Source organism: Fukomys damarensis, unplaced genomic scaffold (genome assembly GCF_012274545.1).
Source record: "Fukomys damarensis isolate Sample0158 unplaced genomic scaffold, DMR_v1.0_HiC HiC_scaffold_26, whole genome shotgun sequence".
NCBI lineage: Eukaryota > Metazoa > Chordata > Mammalia > Rodentia > Bathyergidae > Fukomys > Fukomys damarensis.
The window spans coordinates 22,391,425-22,411,016 of NW_022900938.1; the positions used below are offsets into that span (position 1 = coordinate 22,391,425).

The 19,592-nt window shown below is 44.6% G+C and overlaps 1 protein-coding gene across 1 annotated transcript in view; it reads right to left on the reverse strand.

Moving 5' to 3' along the window:
* Positions 1 to 485: 485 nt before the first annotated feature.
* Positions 486 to 19,592, reverse strand: part of Cdca7 (cell division cycle associated 7) — a 62,019-nt gene continuing 42,912 nt past the window's right edge. Inside the window, exons 12-13 of the mRNA XM_033756365.1 lie at positions 4,032 to 4,198; positions 486 to 669 (exon numbers count right to left, since the gene is read on the reverse strand). Coding sequence (XP_033612256.1) covers positions 4,084 to 4,198 — 115 coding nt within the window. The 3' untranslated portion in view covers positions 486 to 669; positions 4,032 to 4,083. The remainder of the gene's footprint in view (positions 670 to 4,031; positions 4,199 to 19,592) is intronic.

Here is a 19,592-nt window from a genome sequence, read left to right on the forward strand (position 1 = left end):
AATGAACACTCCACAGGGGAGATCAGATCCAGGGCTTGTATATTGTTTTTAACAAAGAATGATGTATTTGTGGAGAACAATATGACAAAGAAAAAGAGTTGTCCTTCCAAGGGCGATGAGTTGAGGGAAGATTAAATAGGGGAAGCTAAAGAAAGGTAAGGGTTATTTTAGAAGGCCCTGTTACATAGATGTCTTTCAGTGCCCTCTCTGGACTGGACAAGAATATGGACTCTTGGTAGTTACATCATTCTGCCCCTCTGGCATGAGAACAGGGAGAGAGACATCTTCATAAAAGGAAATTTATGCACTGCTTTTAGGCAAATAGAAGGGTAAAGTGTCCCTTGACCGCATGTCTTCTGTTCCTCAATTGCCTATGGCTCAAAATAACCCTTATGCCAAGTGGCCTATTTAGGGATGCCATATTCTGATCCTCTTCATGAAACTGGCATTTTTGTTTTGCAGCAATATCTGAAGGAGGTGTTCAATTTTGGAAGGAGGAGCTAATGTGCAAGGAGGTCCCCATGAGGGAGAACTGGCCACTGATTCGTGTCTCTTGATGGCTGTCTCTCCGCAGGCAGGACATGGTCACACATGGTACGTAATGTGATGCTATCGTGCATAATCCCTTTCCCTTATAATCATCATCAGTGCTGTTACACAGAAGTATATCTGGAGAAGAACCAAGTAGGTGTCATATGAATCCCTATTTTTTAAAAATCTGTATAATTGACCTGAATTCAAGAAATTAGAGAAACCCAAATGTGAGAACAAAGAGCTTATTCAAAAAACATTTAATTCCACTTCTTCCAGCCCCGTGCTGAGTGCCCCAGGACTCGCAGACATGAAGCAAATGTGGGCCTTGCTCTTAAGAAGCCCTAGTCTCTGCACAGGCTTATCAAACCACCAGAAACAAGAAGCAAATGCTGTATGTGTGTGAACGTGTGCGCGTGGTGCTGGGGATCCGATCCAGGGCCTCACAGGTGTGCTCCCCAACCTACCACTAAGTACACCCTCAGGCCAAGAGACACAGTCTCAAGAAGGAAGTGCAATCCTTGAGGAGAGAATTTTTGCAGGATTGTGCTCCTTCATCATCTAGTAAGCTGCCCGGCATAACACTACTGGGCTCTTCTCTCAGCCATTCCTGCCCTGGGTAGGTGTAGTGATGACCACTGATACTGTGTGGGACGAGGAACCAGGACTTTGTTCAACCTCGGGGACAAGCCACCCATTGGAGTTTCACCTTCTACTCTGCTCTAGCTGGTGCTCCGGCACAGCCATGGCTGGGGGAGAGGCTTCTATCCACACGCTGCAGAGATAGATCCTAGTCCCGGCACCACTAGTAAATGTGATATTCGTTCCCACACGTGCCTAACTCTATGTTTTCATTCCTCTGTTGGTTTAAAGCTATTTATTGGTCCCCGTGGAATTCCAGCACCACCGTGGAATACCATCACTAGTAAAACCAGGGTGGTCACAAAGCAGCAGATGGCACTGCCCAAATTATCCCATGTTGCAGGTCAGCTCCCCTGGAAAACAGACCTTAATCTCCAGCTGCGATTTGCATGCAGGAGGTTTTGGGGGAACACTCTCAGAAGCAAACACATGTGAGGGAGAACAACAGGGCAGGGCTGGTAGGGAGAGGAATGATTCAACTGTGACACAGGTGTGGCCTCAGCTAATCACATACAAGCTCTGGAGCTGGGCTGAGCGAGGGCCCTCCCTCCTCCCATGGCCCAACATTGAATGTGGCTGCTCCCAAACAGGGCAAGGTGACTCCTGAAGGAGATTTACAGGTGGAGTTCGGAGGCCATCACATACCATCCGCAAATAGAGTGCTTTGTTGGACTATGAGGAGAGTGTGACAGCACTGTGAGCCGATGAAATGTGAAACATTTCTGTTGAAACTAGAACCTTGTCAAAGCCTGAGGACCTACAGAAGAAAATAATACCAGAGGGGACAAGCTTGTTGATGGTGAAGAAGGGCATTCTCTTGGCCAGAGCAGAGTATTACTCCCAGATCAGCTTGAGGAAATGAAGGGAGGAGACTGGAGTCAGAACCCAGTTGGGCTAGTTGCAGATGGGAAAAGACAAGAACTCACCCTGTGGGAGAGAAACCATCCATACTGGACAAACGCTTGCGGCTCTGCAGTGACAAGAAGTGCCCTCTGCTGCCTGATGTCAAACATATCCCAACAATGGCCCAGTGGGAAGAAGGAATCTCAGAGTGGACTTTGAACAAAGACTCCTTCTTTCAAAGACTCCCCTGTGTGAAGACAAGAAGTTTGTAGTGAGAAGAATATGGCGGCCATCATGAGGATGCATCCACATGTGGAGACAGGAAACAGGAAGAGTGGTCTGTGAGCTCTACCAGTTACATCAGTGGAAAGTGGCAAAGGCCTGGAAGTGTAAGGTAAGGAAAGAGAGCAGATGTGAGAGGCACCATTAACAATCCACATAACTTACCCAGTGTTCAGAAAGGATGAAAGAAAGGAATGAAGGAATCCATGATCATTCACATGTTTTAACATACATGTTCCCATTAAGAAGAACAAATGCTAATCATAGTTTGAATAGTTGACAGGCCATTATCAGCATAATTCCAATTGGTTACATTAATCACTCATTCAAAACTCAAAAGCACATGGCATTTGAGTTATTATTGTTTCCATTTTATAAATAAAGAGACAAAACCATAGAGGACTTGTTTACTTTCTCACGATCCCTCATTGGATAAACAACAGAAATGAGAGGTACACCTGCCTTGCAAGAGCAAGGACCTGAGTTCGATCCTCAGTACAAAAAAAAAAAAAAAAAAAAAAAAAAAAAATGAGAGGGAATGGAGCCACAGAGGTAAAGGGGAAAAAGAGTGACAAGTTCAGCTGGGGGATATTTAGCCCAGTGCAATGCCAAGGGACCCAACAGGCCATGCATGGTAGAATGAGAGGTCTCATGAAAAGGCACAAAGTTGAGGACTGTCAGTTTGAGTCCTGAAAGTCCTGCACCAGGAAATCCCTCAGGCTCCAGCAAATTGGGAGAATTGGTCACTCTAGGCTGGTGAAAACATGGATAATATGATGTCTGCCCTTAAGTTAGGGGAAAAGCCAATGCAGCAAGCGTTTCTTCCAGCAGAGGAAAAAGGGTGGAAACTTGTGAGAAAACAGACCCTTGGGAAATCTCCATAGCCAGGAAGCCAACTGAGGAAAATAGATATCGTGCTGAACATTATTAGGAGGATTTAGGAGTCTCAGGACAAACTGGTGACAGCAAGATGTCAAATGCCGCAAAAGCAAGAGGAAAAAAACAAAAAATTAGATTTGGTCACTACAAGAACATTCTAGAAGTTTTAGAGTAGAAGGATATGATCTAATTGTCTCATCTAATTTTCATTATTTCAGTCACGATGGTTTTGTAAGGCATCAGAGAGCTAGATGAAATGTTCTGCCTCTCGGTCAGCCAGGGGCTGAGCTGGGACTGACAGGACCAGGAGAGTGGAGACAGACACAGGAGTGACTTGTAAGAATGTGGAGTTGAGGGGAAGAAGATAGGGAGAGGAAATGATTGAAAAGGCCAAGTGAAAGGAGTCAAATGAGGGAGGAAGGGCTTTGGGGTTGTTGCTTTGAGGTTGAAGGAGACACTTTGGCTTGCCTTGGTGAAGCCAATGGGAAGTCTCTGTGAGAGGCTTTGAGTGAAAAGGAAGGAAAAGGACCCTTCTTCCTGAGAACCAGACAAGAGTCAGTGTGGGAACTTCGAGGTGGTGTCGATCTCCTGGTCAAAGGGGGAAATGAAGCAACGTATTGGGATGACAGGTCCTGGGTCTTAGGAGATGGAATCCCTTCTGCAGGACATTAGTGAAAGGACCAAGGGTGCTGCACCAATCATAAACCAGAAGAGCTGCCACTGCCACTGTAATGCATGCTCTCCAGCCCAGATAGACAGAGTCAATGGCGGGTCCTGCTTTTCCACATTTTTAGAAAAGTGAAAGAAGGTTGTGGATTTGTGAGTGACCCCAAGAGGTAATTCTGGACTCTTACCTAGCCCCTGTGGCACTCGTGCCTTGGTGGTATCCCTTGCTGGCCTGGTAACTCATCTGTGTCCCCAGAAGATGATAAACTTCTTGAGATGCAGCCTCTGTCTTAGTTGGTTTGGTAACCCAGATGCCTTTTCCTGGTCTGGCTTCTGGCAGATATTTGATAAATGTCTGAGGACAGAGAAAAAAGGCGGAGAGAGAGATCGGCTGATGTGCAGTCAAGAGTCTGTGGAAAACCTGACACGTGCACATGATTCATTAGCTGAATGAAGCAGAGACTCGTGGGCTTTAAGACATGATAACTGCACTGCAGCCAGCTGACACCAGCTCACAAGAGCCCACTGTGCACATCGCTTCCCAGCTCTGTGTCAGTGACTCCACTGCGGTAGCTTGAAATCAGCAGTGGTGGAAATATTTACACCATGGACATTGGCAATGCTCTCATGCCTTCTTCTCTTAGAAGAGGTGGTGGTTACAGTTCCCAGCATACCCCTGAATAACAGAGCCTGTGATGATTTAGAGGTTGTAGGCAGTGAAAGGTACATTTGCACAAACAGTATCTCCAGGTCCCCCCTCTGCAGGGGCCACACTTTCCAGATCAGTGCTCGTGCCTTAATTTGTAAGGGCAGGAAGTCCCTGTTTTACTCTTTCCCCCTTGTGCTTATTATTATGATACCTGGGAAGTGTGCAGGGAGGAGGGAAGTTGACTAGAAACAGCACTGTAAAGACCACACCGTAAAGCTCTGGCCAGCTTGGGAATCCCCTGGCATTCCCAGGGGAATATTTCTGTGTGGCCTCTCATAAGAGGAGAGCAATGAGACAGTGGTGTTCTGCTCTACGCAGGGTGCACGACAGCCCCTGTCATTCCGTTGTCCCGCTAGGACGTGATACAGACAAGCACTAAAGGAAACATCTGAGCCCTGCTGTCTCTCGTGCTGAGCTCCACTGGCAAAAATGGTTGAAAATGATCCTTACCAAGGCCAACAAGGCTCCCAAGGTCTTTTCCCACGACCCACCCAGTGCTCTCTCAGCAGGCCTGTCTTGCACACCAACACGGACTCAGAATCCAAAGACATGAGAGCAGATCCAAGAAGAGTGAAGCGGTAGAAAATGCAACGTTTAATGAAAATTCACACTCTGGCCAGGGCCCATCTTCAGTCACAGAAATGGAGGCTATTACACTGGTGAGTATAATCTCTCCATCAGCAAGACCAAAGCCACCTACGGGACGGTAGGTGGCCAGAGCCACAGTACACAGTAGTACTGAGATGCACTTATAGGTGGCCGACTGGCTGCGGCAATGGCTCAGCAAGTTGTATCGTGTATATAATTTATATGCAGACAATTGAGAGTGAGAAAATAACAACAGCTCCATTCCAGCAAAAGAATACCTATACAAGCTAGGGATTTAGCTCAGTGACACCGCGCCTGCCTTGCAAGTGCAAGGTCCTGAGTTCAATCTCTGGTACTAGGGGGAAAAAAAAAAAAGAATGCCTATGCTCAAGAGTCATAAAAAGTATACACTATTAAAACAAGGCAACTGGGAGCCAGGCGTGGTGGCGCACGCCTGTAATTCCAGCACTCGGGAGGCTGAGGCAGGAGGATCGCTGTGAGTTTGAGACCAGCCTGGGCTACATAGCGAACTCAACTACGCAACGAGAACTTGTCTCAAACAAAGAAGCAAACAAACAAAAAAACCAAGGTAACTGGGAACAGTTACCAAAGAAAGGTTTGTCACAAGATCAACTGACCATAATTCTTAAAATATACCTGACGACTTCAATTTAAAATATACATTACGAGGTCTTCTCTACTGATTTAATTTATACTTCAAAACAGTAAAAATTTTCAGGGAAAATTTTGAAACAGAATAAAAAATTATATCAGGGTTAAATTTGGCTATTTAAACAAATCAGTGTATAATATTAATCTAGGACATTTAGTTTTATACTTGATCTTTATTGCCCTTCTATAATTTGATATCTAAGTGATTTATGGTATTACCAAATATATTATAATGCCTGAGTAGTACACCCAAATTTTGAGTTAAATTGTTTAAGCTAGTCATTCATATTCTCTACTAGAGTGTTTAAATGTTCATTAAATCCCTAATAAAAATAATGGAGACATGCAGTAACACCTTATATTCTTAGATCTCAACGGTAAATATTAAATTTTCTGTTGGCCTGCAATTGGTGGCTCAGTGATAGAGCAACTGCTGAGCACGTATGAAGCTCTGGGTTTAATCCCCAGCACTGCAAAAAATAAAATAAAATGCATTTTCTGTTGGATAGATGAAAACTCTAGTTAAGCAGCTAAAGGGTGAGTGGAAATGTATAATACCTTCAGAGAATGCAAGAACTGGTAATCGCGTCTTTCACATTCTGCTCAAAACAGTGAACTTTTCTTAAATGGAGGAATTTGAAGATTGAATTCAAAATGTCACTAATTCCATTCCATTATTTCACTTCTCATAACATAGCTCTAAAAAGTAATTCTAAAAAATTTTAAAAAGCTTTTATGCTCAGAAATGTTCACCTTTCTGGATGTGATAGCACACAAGTGTGATCCCACATTTGGGAGGCTGAAGCAGGAAGATCTCAAGTTGGAGGCCAACTTGAGCCACTTAGACAAAAAAAAAAGTTGACTTCAGACTTATTTTATCATTGAAAATTTTTGAAGTAACCAAAATGTCTAACAACAGCAGAAAGGGAAAGTCCACAAAATGATTATGTGGCCCAGGGTTCAGATCACTGGATCTGGATCATATCTTCAGGGATATCTAATATCAAAGAAGAGTTAAAGCCTTTTTTTTTTTTTTTTTTTGAGATAGCAAAAGGTAAAATTCTGAGGTCTATAACCAATCTCCTGAGACTCATTCCCACTTGGTAGTTTTGGAAGTAAGATTAAGTCAGTCTCCTGTTTAAGAGAACGCCTGTGGTTGACCAGAGAAAAGGGTATATGGCAGGAAACAGTTCCCTGTGCTCGGCTCGCTTATACTCTTGCTGGGCTCATGTGCTGGAAAAGCCTTTTGGAAGTACAATTTGAGGCCTCGTTAAATAAAACAGAGTATCAATGAAGTGCAGCAGCCCTGCAACAGCTTGGAGATGGCCACACATTTCCTCCTAAGTTCCCCGAGCCGTTGCTGACCCTGTCGGCAGCGTATTTGCCACTTCATAACCTGCTTCCTGCATCAGCTGTGATTGAATGGGGAACAAACGCTGCGCGCAGAGCCGGGGAACAGATGGCGCTTGTGCGAGACTAAGACAGCCGGAGCCAAGAGAGGGGACAGCAAGTTTAGAAAAGCTCACCTCTTCCCCGGCCCGGCTTCCTCCTCAGCCTCCTCCTGTGCACCCCGTCTTTCTGCCCTGCTCCTCCCACCTTTGTGAGGATGAAAGATGTTACAGGTTTGAGAGATACAAGACAAGGCTAATCCCAAATCCCCTTTGTGCACATTAGCAGAGCTCTTGTCTCCCGACATAAAATAAAGAGGCGAGGGCAGCTGTAAAAGGCAGCCAGGCCCAACACAAAGAGCGCGGGGCATATGGTGACCTTCCTTTCTCAGCGACGGGTGAGCCTCCCTTGTCAGGCTGCCGGTTGTTCTTAAGTATCATTTGGATGCCATTGTTTGTCTGAGACCCAGAAAAATGTGACTGTCTTGCTGAGCTGGAGGGAGGAAGAATCTAAAAAGGATTTATGGAAATGTCTGGAAATTTTGCCAAAATGTCAGCGTTCTAATTGTCGCCTGGGTTACATCTGAGGCAGCCCCGTCTCTATGTATGGGTTTGAAAGTGTCCGTTTGTGCTTTCTGACTGTCCTGTCCTTTCTGCCTTGTTTGGGGTCAGGATTCTACCATAAAAGTGGCAGGGTACATGTTACCGTGGACGTAGTCTGTGACGGTGACAAAAAGCACACAATTAGATGGTGTAGGGTGGGTTCCCATTTCAAACATTCTGCTTCTGTGTGCGTGTTAGTACACCCCTATTTGTCAGACCATATGTCACCCAGGTTTTTGATGCCAAAAATAAATCAGTATGGGTTCCTTGTGGAAACAAGTCCATAGTAGGCATGGATGAATATTGAGGAAAGAAAGCAAGACCGATGGGAGGGAGGGAGGGATGATTAGTACTAGACAGGAAGAGTCCGAGGGCTCAGACTTTAGAACTTACTGGGCTGTTACCCACTTGCGTGGCACTGAGCCAAGAAAAGTAATCTTCTGAGCCTTTGCTTTCTCCATCTAGAAAATGGCTGGGCAAACCAGTTGCTTTCTGAGATCCATTCAGCTCCAAAACGCTGTATGCCAATAAAAGAGGCTTCAGATAATACTTGTAAGCCCTGTCCTAGGCTCCTGGTCAGATGACTTCATTGTGACTCATCAGATTGACCAGTCTTCTAAGCAAACAGGAACAATGGCCTTGAAGTGTCTTTAACCTTTGTAGGTGGCAGGCCGACCACTGGAAGTGTCTGGAAGCCCTATCTTTAAGGAAATGGTGGGAGAGGGGCCGTGCAGCGACAGAACTGTTTGGGCCCATTGCGTTTTGTTAAGGAGTTAAAGAGTGTCAGCTTTGGGTCGGAGGGGATTACAAGGTGCAGAGGCAAAACTTAAAAGAAACAGCAGGAGTTAAGAATTTGAGCACATGATTTAAGAAAAAAAACTAAGTGAATCAAAATAAATGAAAGGGGGCCAGGGGTTTAGCTTAGTGGTTCCATGGCCTGCCTTGCAAGCGCAAGGACCCGAGTTTGATCCCCGGTCCCAAACAAACAAACAAAAACAAAATATATGGAAAGGAAATATGAGCGATCTGAGGCTTGCATAAGATTGTTTCATAAAAGAAAGAAAAGACATCTGAACCGATGTCAAAGTTGGTCCAACTTAGAAGACAAGAGGGCTACTTTGGAAAATATATTTTACTCACATGTTTAGTTTTACTGGAAAGAGTATTGTAATCTCATGCAGTGAGTGACAAAGAATTTTTTTTTAAAGAATTGAACAGAGAGGAAGAGAATGAGAATGAAAAAAGGAAAGGAGGAAGGGAAGAACATGTTCTACAACGCTTCTGTACTCTTATGTAAAAAATAGAAATGTACATGTGGATTGTCTAACCCCAAGCTCACGACATGGTCTGTTTCTAAAATCCTAGCCTATGAGCTTAGCCAAGAAAGAACTGCTGGTCAACAGGAAATAATTCTGTACCTAAGTAGTTATTAAAGTCAGCACCCGGAGATGAAAACAAAACCTAATGACCAAGTTTTTGTGGGAGAATCACTACTTCATAAGCTTTCATGACCTTAGTGGGGATAGGGCTGCATCCCCAGCGCTGCACACACTAAAAGCTATGCACATTAGACTTTGTACAATTTTACGTGTTCTGTCACTGATCTACATATCTGCTTCACCTAGTGTAGTAATAACCGTCATGTATGGAGCATTTTCCGAGTAGTAGCTCAGAACTTTACAAATATTAATTTATTCAATCCTCATAGTGATTCTATCATCATTAATTAGCACCATTTTGCAAACTGAGAGAGAGAGAGAGAAAGAGAGAGAAGTTCAAGATACATGACCAGAATCAACCTCACGCATCCAATATCTGCTTTCTTAATCTTTGCACTGTATGATGCTGAAAACCTCTGCTGGACTTAAGCATTCTTAGCTAAGTTTATCTTCTTCCTTGTTAGGCCACCTGTAATATTTCCACTTTTATTTCTTCAATAAAATCTGGAATTAGAAACAGGTAAAAAATATATATGCACAGAGTAGTTCAAAGAAAGTCAAGTCTGATCAAGTCTTGGAAACATATTTGTTCATTTTAAAGGGTTTTCAACAAAAATGCTGATGTTTTAAATCTCTGCTCCATATGTTTAAAATAAAAGGCTTTTATTAGAGCGAGACATTGAACTAAGATGCAAGTCATTTGGAAGAAAGAAAAAAGACACTGGGAAATGACCTAGTGAATGATAAATAGAACACAGATATGAGCAGTTTTTAAACTCTCACAAAGGTTTTCCGGTTCAGTTTGAATATTTTTTACTTGTACCTAACCAACAAGGAGAGCCATTATGAGCATTTTGAAGTACTTCCTACTTCAGTTTCAGTATTTGTGAATGCAACCACGTCTCTTAAATCATTTTAACACTTCAACTATAAATGTTTTGTTTGGGGATTTTAAATTTTGTTTTGTGTTTATATTTTTAAGGACCATACCTTATAAATAAACCTCACGGCTATAGGAGAAAATGAATGTATTAATATGTCAAAAGAGAACGCCTATGACATCAAAAATAGAGAGAGTTATTTGAAGAAATTAGCTCTGATTTAAGTGTAAGTTACATTTAATATCTCAGGCTTGGGATTTACAATTTCTTCTTCACAAAGTGGGGCTCTGTCAGGAAAATAGCGGGATTTCAATTACTGAAACCAACAAAAATCTAAGCAAGCAAAAGTTTCAAGATCATGGTTTGTGATCATGAAAATGAACAAAGGAAAATAATCACAGGAATTGCTCCAGTTTTAAACTTTTAACCAAAATTTTGACCAGGTAGAGATATAGCTTTGTTTGATGAATGTCTGCCTTGAGTTCTTTTAATGCTTCTGTTATGATACAACCACTACTAAAATGCTGTTTCATGAACTTATTTAAAACATCTGAAGACATTGAACTGAAATGAGAAAATGTGGCAAGGCTAGATCATGAGAAGCTCATAAAAAGGATTAATAGTGATGCTCACGGACACTCACTTTTTATTGCATGACCTGCTGTGTAGCTGGCAGGATATTCGTTGATTATGAAGAATGTGGTTCAGGTAAATGTATGTGGCTTATACAGATGCTCCTCAACATAAGAGGGGGTTACTTCCCCATAAAGGCCTGGGAAGTCAAAAATATTTTGAGTCAAAAAAATGCATTTAATCCACCTAGCCTAGCAGACTGCGTGGCTTAGCAGCATTGGGCGCCGCAGAGCATCAGCTATTCCTTGGTGGTAGCTGGGCTGACTGGAAGCTGTGGTTTGACACCTCTGTGCAGCCACCACTGTTGTGAGAGAGCATCGTTCTGCATATCACTAGTCCAAGTCTAAAAATCCAAAGCCTACATGTAGATTGCTTTGCACTATTGTCAAGTCAAAAAGTCCTAAGTCAAATCATTGTTAGTGGGAACCATGAACAGTGAGTTTGTCACTGTGTGGGTGGGATGGTATAACCCAGGCGTTCTTTTATTTTCTTTTTAACCAGGTTGTTTGTTAGATTCACCCAGTGGGTTCCTTGAAAACACTGAAGCCCTGGCCCCAGGCCAGACAAATGGCTTCAGGATCGCAGGATGTGGAGCAAGGACTACAGTGTGTGTTTAACCCCCATGATGCCGCTGTGCAGTGTGTGATGCTTTGGTACAGACAGCAAGGGCTAGCACTGCATTCAGAGAGCAACTCTGCCCCTGATTAACTGTGCACACAGGCCTTGCTTCCTTGACTGGAAAAGGGAAATGGTAATTCCTCCTTCAAAAAGTAACTGTAACTGTTAGATGAGAAAGTACGTGGAAAACACTTGGTCATTGTAGGTAGCGATGCTAGTTTTCTTTTAATGTTTCTTAATTTTTTTTTTCTGCTCTGAAACAAATCTAATTTTGCTAAATTATTTCAAGAAATTTGCTTAAATATCCAACATCTTTTCATTTCTTCCCAAGGAATTTACTTTCCAAAAACTGTGCAGACACTGCATAGTAGCTGACAGGTAGCACTGTGCAGAAACAAAGTGTGAACACCAAGTTAGGGGGCAATAAGTCCATACTTAGTAAGACTCACTAGGCATGCTATGACCAGAACAGAAAGCTCTCACTTTTGCCTGTCTCTGATCTGACTTAACCTGTAGAATCTACCCAGAAGTAGCCCAGAGCATGTCTGCCAATATTCTTTGTTCATGACTCATTAAAAAATGAGTCAGACTTTTATTTCCAGTAGTATTCTTCAAGCACCACATGCAATGGAAAGCTGACATAGGAATTTCTTTATAACAAGGTGCGGGGAGAAGAAAGAAGAGAAAAGAGGGTGGGAAGAAAGAAGAAAAGAGAGGGAGAGTGGGAGGAAGGAAGGAGAGGAGAGGGAAAGGGGAGGGAAGGGAAGGGAAAGAAGGACATAATGTGGTCTTAAAAGTACAACAGATCTCATCCTGAGTCCGGAGAAACTGCAGGAAGTGTGTCAGGAGGCACAGAGGAGGTGAACATTCTGCAAGCAGGTGTTGCTAGATAAGTTAGAGGCTGCTGGTCCATGAGGGGAACCTTGCATGGTGGCAAGGATATTTCCCCAGTAACCTGGTGGCCTGGAGTGGGAGGAGTCGAGAAGACCAAGCCATGTTCTTTAGCAGTGCTCTTCTTCCATCTTCAACTGAAAAGTTGAGCCATAAGACTTCCTGGCCCAGCTGTCCAGAAAGACCCAGGAATTTTGTTGACTTCTATCTTCCCTTCAGAAATAAAGAAAGAACTGTTTATATTTTTATTGTATTTCAATGACCTAAGCTGAATACTCTCCTCTCTTCTTTAGTGTTCATGATTTTGCCATGCAACAAAAACTATGCTTTAAGGGTTCCAGGGTGCATTTTTTTTTAACCAGTGAGAAAAAGCTCACAATACATCCTTGGTCAAAGACAAGAAACTTCAGCACAAACAGCCGTGACAATTGCATCAAAAGAAGACCACTGGGTTATATTTCAAATAAGTCCACATTTCTCATTACAGCTATGGTGCATTGAGGACTGAAATCTAGCTTTTCAAAATAATATGTGTCTAGATCAAACAGCATTAAGTAATCATTAAAATCTGCTTTGTCCTTCTTGAAGAGCTGCTCCGAGCTTCACATTGTGAGATGCGTATTAATGGAACATTGGCTATAATATAAAATGTGAATTGCAACTGCCTTGTGTGGTAGACGGTTTACTAAAATATTATCTAGAACACATGCTATCTGATTTACTAACTTATTATCCATTAAAAAAAATCCCTGGGTAAATAAATGTGTAACTAAAAGAATTGTTACTCTGCATAATCAGATGAATAGATACAAACAGGGAAGATTGCTGTCATTATGTTGTATATTGTGCTACACAGATGCACATGGTTTTTCTCAAATAGTGCACCATCTCAAACAGCTTCCTTCTGTCTGGGCTTTGCTTTTATCAATAAGATGCTTCATATTTCAAACCAGCCGTTGTTCTGAGAAGACTATTCTCCACACCTCTCCTCCTTCTCCTACACTCCTGTCCTCCTCCCCACGGCCCCAAATCTTTTAGTCAAAGGGCTTGGCACAGAACAGAATGGATGAAGACCCTGGGTCTCCAAAGTGCGGCTGAGCCTCAGTTTGCCCTCACCCTAAGGAGCATACACGCCACAGGGCACGTCAGGAAGAAATCACTGTTTCAGTGGAGACCGAGGCCCCAGCAGTTTGCCAGCGGCTCTAGATAACTGCTTGCTCTGACAGTCACAGGCCAAACTGCACAGCGATGTTATTTGTGTCTCCGGTCCTTGAGCAGATGACATGGTAGAGCTGTGCTGAATCACGCGGCTCTCGTTCCCTCTGTCCTTAGCGCGTCCCATCTTCCATGCACCTGGTAGGACTTCTAAGAGCGGACAGTAGTCATGAGCAGAGATGACAACTGGCCCTTTCCTTGCATCTGTCCTTCATTCCACCCCGTCCACCCATCCCAGTCATGCCAGAAACCCTCAGCTCCCTCCGCCAGCAGGATACAGAGGTGAAAGGTAGTTAAGAGTCCAGGATTCATTCCTAGGAAAATGGGTACGTATTGAGGATACACTCCCAAGTGAAATAAATAAGTCACACATGTGTAAATACCGAATAGTTTCTCTGGTGTGAATAAACTGTAATAGTACCTAAGATCCTAAGGATATAATTGACATTGTGAAATGGGAAGAAAAGGGCTAAAGGTGTAGGGAAAGTGGGAAGCGTAGGGGAAAGGGTAATAAGGGAAAAAATATGAGAAAATGAAAAAATGGAAATAAAGTGTTTGTAAATGGAGAGGGGAGGAGGGGGTGAAGGGAGGGCAGGGACAAGGGGAAAAAATGAGAACCAAGACCTGTCATGTAAAGGTACAAGATCCCAGTGATGAATGTAACTGTACTGTATACCTAAAATGTACCAATAAACTTAATAAAAGGAAAAAAAATAGTCCAGGAGCAGGGACTTGCTGGCAAGACCCCAACCTAACTGACAGCAGCACCAGATGCTCTGGGAGCAGAAATGAAAGGCAGCGGGCCCCAGTGGAGGCCCAGTCACTGCAAACGGTTTTAAAAACAACTTCCTTTAAAAACACCTTTATTGAGATATTCCCATACAAATGTATGAGTCAGGGACTTTCAGTATATTTACAAGGGTGCATGGCCACCAGCCCAATCAACTTCAGAACATTTTCATCACCCCCGAAGGAAAGTCCACATTCCTAAACTGTCACTCTCCAATCCCCACCCTCACCCCCAGCCCTCAGAAACCAATACTCCACTGTATCTAGAGTTTTGCCTATTCTGGACATGTCATGTTAAAGAGATCATATGATATGATTGGCTTGTTCCACTTAGTGTAGGACTTTGGGGTCATTGAAAAAGGCAGTCATGGGTCCCAGCCTGGGGGCAGCCGACAAGTCGGTTTCGTGTGCTCTCGACCCAAAGGGTGGCCAAACCATGCACTGGTCATCAGCCGGGAAGGTGGTCTGGCCAGAAGTGATGTGCAAGGCAATCAGATTCTCTCCCATAGGAGCTTCAAAAATGCTGAGAATGCGGCAGCCTTCGGTGGGACCTGAGCTGCTCGGATATCCCATGCGCTAGAGTTGTCCCTTGGGGAGCGAGGAAGTCGAGTTAGGCAGCAGTGGGGCCTATGAGTAGAATGAGGAGAGGAAACTGCCACTGATCAGGAGCTATGAGGTAAAGAAAATACACCAATCCTACAGGCCTGGTTAGCAGTGCCACCCAGACTGAAAGCATAATCACCTCTCCTGTGAACCCTTTTCAGAGATGTTCCCGGTTCTGCTTTTCCTAACCCCCAAGGTTTCCCTTCCCCTGTGGCCTGATTTTGGTTTTAGCTTTCCCAGCCCTGACAAGGTTCTTCCACAGACATACAGTGAAACAGTCTTCTGTGAAATGATTCAAATGCGCTCAAAAGGAAGAGCACCTAGCATGACGAGGGAATAATGAGTTCAGAACAAGATGTGCTAAGTTTAAGGTCTGGGGCTCCAAGCTGAGTAGCCACAGGGAAATGTGTGCACCTGGAGGAGCAGGGACAGAGCTTGTGCTGTGCCGGGCATGGCAGTGTCTCCAAACAGACACTAACGAGAATGAACAAAAACCAAGAGGCCAACCGAGGAGAACAAGAAGGGGCATAAGTCAGAGCCGGGGGCAAAGGCCTGGGAGACAGTGGTTGGGGACCAAAGCCACAGCTCTGGTCTCATTATCCTAGAGGCCAATGAACTAGGCCACGTGACTGCCCAGATCCTCATTATTTCCCCTGTCTGGTTAGGAGAGCAGACCGATGTGCTCCTCTCAGCTCTGACTTCCACTGAACTCCGTGAACAGAGGACTGACTCCTGCGAAGCACTGCGCTGCGGGTCTGCACAGAGAGGGGACGATTCGGTCCTGGACTCAGGGGAGGGGAAGAGAGAGCAGTGCTCACCATTAGGTCACCATGCACCAATCTGGCACCAGGTGAGACACATGTTAAAGTTATCTTCAGTTAAAGTTATCTGAACAATCAGTGCAGAAACGGGATGCTGGTGTGCTTAAAATAGACAAAACACAGCTTTCAGTCAGTGCCAGTGAAACCTTGCTCTAAACTCCCTTGTACGGCAGAGCTTTCCCACTGCTGGACACAACACTCAAACACTCACAATTTAAAGGAGGAAAGGTTTAATTTAGCTCAGACTTTAGGGGAATTCAGTCCACACTCAGCTGGCTCCAAGGCCAGAATATCATGGCAGAAATGCGTGACAGCAAAACTCTGAGTTCATGGTGGCATCGACAGCAATGAGTTCATGGTGGCATCGACAGCAACAGGCCAGGGACTGTACGCAGGGCCCAAGGCCACTCCTCCACAGCCTCACACAGAGCAAGGGCTGAATGCAGCAGATCATCACCATTGTCATCCCCTTGCCTGTCAGGGCAGACCTAGTTTCAGTACCAGGCTGTCGGACTGATTACTCTTCGACTAATCCACACTACAGTCCATGCAGGCACCGATAACCACAGTTCAAGGCAAAACATGCTGCACTAAGATCAACCCAAGGCCCTGCCCCCTCTTCCACATCTTTGTACAAATCCTCCACTCCCAGCCACTCTGCAGCCACCCTCAACTCCCTCGGGTTGTTTTATAGCTCACCTGACACTTCACAACAGCTTTCTGTAGACTAAAAATGTGTACACAGTTATAATTTGAAAGAATTGGGAAAGATCAGCCAAGTTTGGCTTTGTAAAGAGTTTGAGATACACAAGATCAGTTGTTTTCATGCTCCTTTGGGCAGGGTCCCACTGTAAACATTTGTGAGCTTCACCTTACTTGGTCAATAACCTGGGTGGAGAAATCCTAGGTGAGACTACAGAAGAGGTGGAGGTGGAGGAGGATACCTGCAGGCAAGGTGTGAGAAGGGCAGAGACAACGTCCACAACCACACTGCTCATTTTCCTGGCGCCCTTCCAAAGGATCCCAGACACTGCGCCCCCACCAGTCTCTGGGCCACCGGGGCTGTTGGTGTCATCTGTGGCCACACCAACTGCCTGGAGTCCTCATAATTAGCCACAAACTGCTAGAGCAGAAAAACCAGGGGGAAAAGACCACATCAGTGGAAGCCGCCCTCAGAGATGAATTCAGGCCACCCAGAAAGGCATTTAATTCTGTCAAACTCAACAAATTTTAATATACAACATTATCAATAATAGTGCAAAGTAAACCCCAAACCAGACCCTCTAATTCTGAAACCAGCAGAAACCAACTGAAGCAAAGAGTAGACATTACAGAGAGTTGTCAAAGCCCATGCAGCATAACATGCCCTCCTGGCTCAGGAATACAGGTTATTACTATAAGGTGCAGAGACCTGGAGTCTGAAGGATTCCCCAGACCCTGTGGTTACGCACTCTAACTTGGTGAATTGTATTTATAGAGGCACCACAGGGAAGAAAAAAAAAAGATTGTTGGGACATAAGCCCGGCTTTCCTAAAGCTTACACCCTAAGGCATCATATAAAACCACAGCAGCAAGGCACTATATAATGAGTGCTAATTGCGTAACCCCAGCTGTAACAATTTAAAAACCAGTTAAGGCTGGAAATATCAGGAAGGTTCCATGGAAGATCCAGAGCTTGGGGGGAAAGAAGACTTTCCTTTTGATGGGATAAGTACCTGGTACAGAGTAAGTACACAATCGACATTCGCTAGGTAGAAGGTTATTGCAGGTCATGAAGGTGAGTGACAAGCAAGGCAATGTCACTCTGTCACAGTGTCACTCTGTAAAGCCACACTGCCCTCTCTCCCTTCGGATACAGCTGCCTGACATGACCAAGGATGGTCATTTATGGTAGCTCTATGTCTCTTCACTCCAAGCAAAGCAGAGATAGGGATATAAAAGAAAGACAAAATGTGCTACTAATACAAAGGACCTTCCCACCGTAGTCAGTGCCCTTTAAACTACTTAGAAATAAATCTGAAGGTGTACACTTTACAAGTTGCCCTGTTGTGCTCATGTCAGCCCCAAACTCGCGGCCTCTGGCTCTTCCTATTCATCAGGAGACAGCAAGTCCTGGCAACGTGTGGAATCTTGTTAAAATTCTGAATAAATGTTCTCAACCATTAAAACTCATTCGTTACATGAATTAAAGCAAGATAAAACAAAAACCTATGTACATATGTGGCATATGAAAAGCAAAGGGAATGATACATGCAACTAATGATTCCACAAAGCAGACAGGATAAAGACACATCAGTAGCCACGGGACCGGTATGATATATAAACCACACACGAGGAGGAGATATCGGCTTCTTGTTACGCCATTCGTCAGTCTTCTACATTTGCAGGCACAAGTCTACACTCTACTTTCAACATAAACATGTGAGCAGCGTCCATGCCAGAAACACAAGTTTCAGGAACCCGGTATATTTACAACACTGTCGTTCCCGTTCCAGCCAGGAGACACTGGTCTGTGTGGAAATAGAGGAATCATTTTCCAGAAGAGGAAACGGAAGCTTAGAGAGGTTACAGATTCATCAAAAATCACAGCAGCTGTCAGTTAGGTCCGGGACCAAATGACAAAGATACACACTTTTCTTCTCCCCTTGAACTTTGTCCTTTTTTCCATACTTAGCATTTTCCAAGTGTGCATCTTGTAACAGCAGCGCCTGGAATGTAAGAGCTCTGGGGAGAGAGAAAACACCACGGGGAGAAAATTTTTAGAAATGCCGAATTGGATAAAATCAAGTGGGTTTGTAAATTTCTTTGTTTGAACTGCAGAACTTGTAACAAGCTCTTTCCACAAAGCGGGGCTCGTGGACAATGGGTACAACTTTTCCAACGCTGTGACCACAGACAGCACCCGAGGGACAGCAGCGCTGCAGGAAACACAGCTCAGGAACGCTCCCAGCAGGCTGCTTCCCAGGTATTTCAGCAGCTGCAGAGGTTTTTATATCATTTGCACAGCTTCCTGCATCCCCCTGCAGACACTCCTGAGCCGAACGCAGAAGACGCAGAAGTGGAGTCTCTTGGCACTGATGCAGGTTGAAGCGTTTCCGTTTTTTTCCCTTCTGGAACCCAAAGCAAGAGCAGCAGGCACCAGTCAGTGGCCGAGGGAAATCTGGCCCATCTCCGCCGGGGGCAGATTTTACAGCTGGGCAGTGGCGCCCCTACTGCACACACACTGGCAGATGTGTCAGGCCTGTGACAGAAACAGTTGTGGGGGAGCGTGGAGGCGCGGAGGGGCTTCATTTCCATTCCTCACTTTCTTTGCTGACTTTGTAAGACGGGTTACCAGCGCCCAAGATGCCTTTTCAGCTGTGTTGTTCTAAAGGCATTAACTGTTTTCCTTGTGCAGGGACTGTGTGAGGGGCTGTTTCTGGTTCAGCGTCGTCACCTGTGAACCTCGTTACCAACCTCGCCGACCTGAGAACGCTGAACTCCTGGGAAGTCTGGCCTCGGTTCACCAGCGTTCAGTGACCGCTGTCGGGTTCCCAGAGTTAGAGCTCCCCCTGCCGGAATCCAAGGCACTTCGTCGGCCGGCCTGGCTGTATTTTATCTCAGCAAGAGTACGCTGAGACCCTGATTGAACAGGTTTCCGCTGGCCACTTTATCCCCATACAGAGAGGCTCTTCCGAGGTCTTAAACTGACCGGTGTTCAGCCATTGGCCATTCTTCCTACCCCTTTTCTGTGTTTCTTTTACTGAAGGATACTCCACTTTGCCCAGCCCAGGTGCAGTAAGACTCGCCTAGGCTGGAAATTAAGGTTTGCGGAATTTCCCAAATAAAACAAGGAGATTCTTGTAGGAGAAGTTTTTCCCTAATAAAATTAATTTATCAAATATCAGGACCTTTGGGGG